This window comes from Ostrinia nubilalis, chromosome Z, assembly GCF_963855985.1.
Source record: "Ostrinia nubilalis chromosome Z, ilOstNubi1.1, whole genome shotgun sequence".
NCBI classification, from domain to species: domain Eukaryota; kingdom Metazoa; phylum Arthropoda; class Insecta; order Lepidoptera; family Crambidae; genus Ostrinia; species Ostrinia nubilalis.
The window spans coordinates 15,630,461-15,635,650 of NC_087119.1; the positions used below are offsets into that span (position 1 = coordinate 15,630,461).

A 5,190-nucleotide genomic window follows, 5' to 3' on the forward strand; every position below is an offset into this window, starting at 1 on the left:
ACAGCGTACGTCAGCTGTTTTGACCAATCGTATCGCAGAATCGATGAAGCGCGTCTGGATTGGAAACGTTAAAAGTTACCGTAATCGGGGCTCTGATTTACACCGTTACAAATTGAGGTTTTTTATTCGTGGCCCTGCGGCCCTGGTATAACAGTCGGTCAACGGTCTGCTCCACAGATATGGTCTGCTCCATGCCGCTGCACAGGTGCACAGTCAGCTTTGCTGATCAGAGATGTACCGAGAGCGGCCCTTCAAAGAATGGGCCCGGGCAAACTCCCCGTTATGGCCCAGGCAAGTACCTGGAGTACCCGGAGTCCCAGTGGGGATTCTGCTTTCATCGCCGATAATCACAGAACAAATCTGTTCATAGTCTTCTGACTGATCGCATGATGGAATAAAGGAAAAAAAAAACATTTATTCATCAAAATAAAGTTACCTATCAACCAGTAATTTAAAAAAATAAAAATTGTGAAAAATAAGTATCGCTATGTAACTTAATGATTGTTTGTATTGAACATAATAATACATAATTATGATGCTAATACCCAGTTTCTGGCCTGGGGGGGAGTCATACCTAGCTTATGCTTATGGACTGGGGGAAGGGGCTAGCCTTACCCAGCTTCTGGCCTGGGGGAGGGGGGGGGGGGTCAAGTCATAACCAGTTTCTATGGGCTGGGGGGAGGGGCTACCCTTACCCAGCTTCTGGCCTGGGGGGAGGGGGGGGGTCAAGTCATACCCAGTTTCTGGCCTGGGGCGGGGGGGGGGGTATGTAATACCTAGCTTCTGGCCGAGGGGAGTCATACCCAGCTTATGCTTATGGGCTGGGGGGAGGGGCTAGCCTTACCCAGCTTCTGGCCTGGGGGGAGGGGCTAGCCTTACCCAGCTTCTGGCCTGGGGGGAGGGGGGGGGGTCAAGTCATACCCAGTTTCTGGCATTTCTGGCATGGGGGGGTGTCATATCCAGCTTATGCTTATGGCCTGGGGGGAGGGGCAAGCCTTACCCAGCTTCTGGCCTGGGGGGAAGGGGAGGGGTCAAGTCATACCCAGTTTCGGGCCTGGGGGGGAAGTCATGCCCAGCTTATGACCTGGGGAGAGGAGGGGGGCGGGGGAGTCATACCCAGCTTCTAGGCTAAGATTAAATAGATTTCCAGGAGGGAGCAGCTGTCCTTTCCTGCAGCAGCTGGCCCGCCCATGGGAACGGCGAATAGATAGGTAGGTACGTAGGTTTAACTCAGAAAAACTAAATAACAGGTATTTATTGCGTGTACATCGAAATGATCTTCATACAATGTCTTGTAGCCTAGGCAGAGTGTATCTGCCTCAGCTATACCTTATTGTTAGAAGTAAATAAATTAATACTTATACCACAGAATAATAATAAGTATGCTTATACCTACATTTTTATATTTTACTTGGAAGAAGATATGACTCTAACAAAGTAACAACACTTATGAACACTTTATTTGAATAAATCGCCAAATATACCACCGCGGAGACCCCAATCGCGTCTCTGCGTTCCATTGAATCGTATGAGCGTTTGGATTTTTTGCGTTATTTATCACAATTTCTATTTTTAAAAATTACTTATCGATAGCTTACTTTATTCTGATGAATAAATGTCATTACAAGTTTTTCTCTAAGACTGATAGTTTGGCTAGAAAAAAATATTTTCTATCTACGCAGTACGCCGGCAGCGTTCGGATCGGATATAGTGACGTCATCGTCCCCGCGCCGGGCGGTCAGTGAACTTTTTTAGTAATTTGGCCATAACTGCGTCAATTTTTGTCGTAGAACAAAAATTTTTGGACTGTGTATTAAGTATTTCTTAGCCCTATAAATCTGCATTCACAGCTAAAAATCGAAATGATCCTCATTGTGGATGACCTCAACTTTCGTTGCGCGACTTGCATAGCGTCTCGGTACAATTTTCTCAATTTTAATTTAATAAATCCTATATTTTGTATTCCTTGGTCATTTACATGTGGAACATTAAAAAAAAAGGTCAATGTCAAAAAGGTCACACCGACAAGTGCGTTTTCCATTACAGAAATTTTACCGGCCCGGGCTTACTCGTTTCTTATTGGTGGAATAACAAACAGTTCGTTTCATTTAGCCAATAATAGACTTCCGAGTGAGATGATTCAATCGATATTAATTTACCGGTGGTATAGGAAACAGAATTTTGTGCACACCAGTTTGACATCACGTATTCCCTCTGTGATCTCACTGTTGAGGAATAAAATTGTGGAATATTTTCTAAACCCAGGTAAGTTGCAATTATATAAATTCTCAAACAATAAATAAACATTAGTATTAAGACTGCGACTCCTTTTACTTGAAAAGCTCAGTTAAAGTTTTTTTAATAAGCATTTCTCACTTTTTTTACCGGCTAGACTCACGAATTAATTTCTCTAGTTTGCCTTAAAACGAGCTAACTGAGTATGGGATTCCTTTGACCAAAGCGAATGTCGTCCAAATTAATTTTCTTAACTTATTGCATTATTAATACGGGCTTACTGGAAATTTGTTTTTTAACCTTTTAGGTCACCTTAAAGATGTAGAGGTCATCAATTATAAAATTATAAACTATCTACAAACTCAATATTTTATGTCATAGATACTGGACTCCGTTTTATCAAATACATTAGTCTTTTTTATATTAGAACTAGAAGAAACTTAGAAAATGTAAGTTGCTGGCAAAAATTACAATAAAATTAGCAATTGAGTCTTTTTATTTATGAAAGTATTTTTATCTAATCATATTATGCTGTGCAGCAATAATTTCATGAAAACTATGGATCGAATTAGGGACACACACGTCATGTGATTACAGTTTTAACTAGCTCTCTGCCCGGCTTCCCGAGTGTTGTATGGTTTTAGCATAAACATAAATTAACCCTACCCTCTGATCAAAATTACAATTTATTAATTTTTTAGACGGTTAAAAACGGGTTAGAAACGGATTTTCACATAAACTGTCATTTATTTCATTCCTTTTGGAGATGTCAAAATTCAACTCAGTGATGTGTTTTAGCAAGCCAAACTTCAAAATGGGCCGCAAGTTCGTTGTTGGTGGTAACTGGAAGATGAATGGCGACAAGAATCAAATCAATGAGATTGTGAACACTCTGAAAAAGGGTCCTTTGGATCCCAATGTTGAGGTAATGTTGATACATAGATTTTGAATTAATCGTTGTGTATTGAGATTGTGTATAGGTAGTGATAGTGACATGTTTTTATTTTTTATAGGTAGTCATTGGTGTTCCCGCCATTTATCTGGCTCATGTCAAGAGCATCATTCCTGACACAGTCGGAGTAGCTGCTCAAAACTGCTGGAAAGTGCCGAAGGGTGCTTTTACAGGTACATAATGATATTTTATACTTGTTATGTCTTAGTTATTGTTTTTTTTTATGCTAAAAACTCATATGCAGATGTAGTTTATAATCTATTTTATTGCCCTAGTGTTATTATACAATAAGCTTTTTCTACATGACATGTGTCAGAGACTGGAATTATAACCACCAACTTGTTTTAGGTGAAATCTCCCCTGCCATGATCAAAGATGTTGGATGTGACTGGGTCATATTGGGTCATTCTGAACGACGAACAATCTTCGGCGAAAAAGATGATCTTGTCGCCGAAAAGGTATTTTTTCATTGATTACTTTTTTTTAAAAACCTTACATTTTACGAACATAGATGCTTAATATCCTTTTATTGTATATTTAGGTTGCCCATGCATTGGAATCAGGCTTGAAAGTCATTGCGTGCATTGGTGAAACATTGGAAGAAAGAGAAGCCGGCAAGACTGAAGAGGTTGTGTTCAGGCAGACCAAGGCACTCTTGCCCGCTATTGGCAGCAACTGGGACAAGGTTGTGCTAGCTTACGAACCTGTATGGGCCATCGGTACCGGAAAAACTGCTTCTCCTCAACAGGTAAATAACTGATTTAACATAAAATCCTCACATAATTTTATAGTAGACCACCAACCTTATATAGGTAGCAGGAAGGTGTTGGATTCAAGCTGCTATCAAGTGATCACTATGGAAATCATTGGAGGCCTATGTTCAGTAGTCGTCGTTAGGACGTCCTGTGGCTGAGATAATGATGATGACGTAATGTTGGCCGTAATAGTATAATATTAAATTAACATTTAAAACTATTATTTTTATGTTGCATGCAACCGAAAGTTACACAACTTTCGGTTCAATAGACCTTATATGGATTTAACAAAACTTATTTAAGCTGTTGTAAATTTAGATGACATTATATTTGTTTTAGGCCCAAGACGTCCACGCTGCTTTGCGTAAGTGGCTGTCCAGCAACGTCTCAGCCGACGTCGCCGGGGCCGTCCGCATCCAGTACGGAGGATCGGTTACTGGAGCCACCGCCAAGGAGCTTGCAGCGTGCCCTGACATCGACGGGTTCCTCGTCGGAGGCGCCAGCCTCAAGCCAGAGTTCGTTGACATCGTCAACGCAACGCAGTAAAGTACGTTTCTCATCAAGCAAGTAGTGGTAGTACTCGGAGAAACAGTACATATTTATTATTATAGCTGTAAGATCTCAAGTATCATGCGGAGACACCTATTTGGCGTGCTGGTCTTGCTTTGAATGTGTAGATGTTGTAACCCTCAAAATGTTATATCGATAGAACTCGTAATTCGTAAACTATTTTTTCCATGTAAAACAGTCAAAAAAGATACGAGGGGTCAACAATGACGTTAAGAGAATTAAGTTGTCTGCTGGCGTGAGGTTTAAGCGAGTTTATTATGCTTAGTTTAATACAAAAAATGATATTTATCAATATTGTTTAAAAGTTTATCATGTTGGCAAAAAAGGTTATTTTGTATTGTTATACATGTTATTCTAAAATATAAAAAAATACTCTGTTTTATCATGTTTACTATACGTTATCGAAGACTTTATATACTTTATTTTTAAAATGTGCGAGAGTACTATTTTAAGTGAATCAGACTTGTGTTTGTAATTTATTTTTACGAGCTTGTATCTGATCGCGTTTTAATATATTTTATTGCAACCAACACTGCGATGTTTCGAAAGTTTTTAAGTTAATAAATCATAATTGTTTACTCAATTTTTTTTATTGTTGTCTTGCATTTCCCTTTACACCTTTTCGTTGACTGGCCTATAATATGAGTATGTGCGAAGGTATAAGTAAAACACGTAAAA

General features: G+C 39.6%; 1 protein-coding gene across 1 annotated transcript; it reads left to right on the forward strand.

Annotated features, from left to right (window-relative positions):
- Positions 1-2,155: 2,155 nt before the first annotated feature.
- LOC135086518 (triosephosphate isomerase) lies at positions 2,156-5,090 on the forward strand. Its single transcript, XM_063981248.1, has 6 exons — positions 2,156-2,265; positions 3,034-3,160; positions 3,249-3,360; positions 3,536-3,645; positions 3,729-3,935; positions 4,282-5,090. Exons 2-6 carry the CDS (start codon positions 3,050-3,052, stop codon positions 4,486-4,488), a joined length of 747 nt encoding a protein of 248 aa, XP_063837318.1. The 5' UTR covers positions 2,156-2,265; positions 3,034-3,049; the 3' UTR covers positions 4,489-5,090.
- Positions 5,091-5,190: the final 100 nt, after the last annotated feature.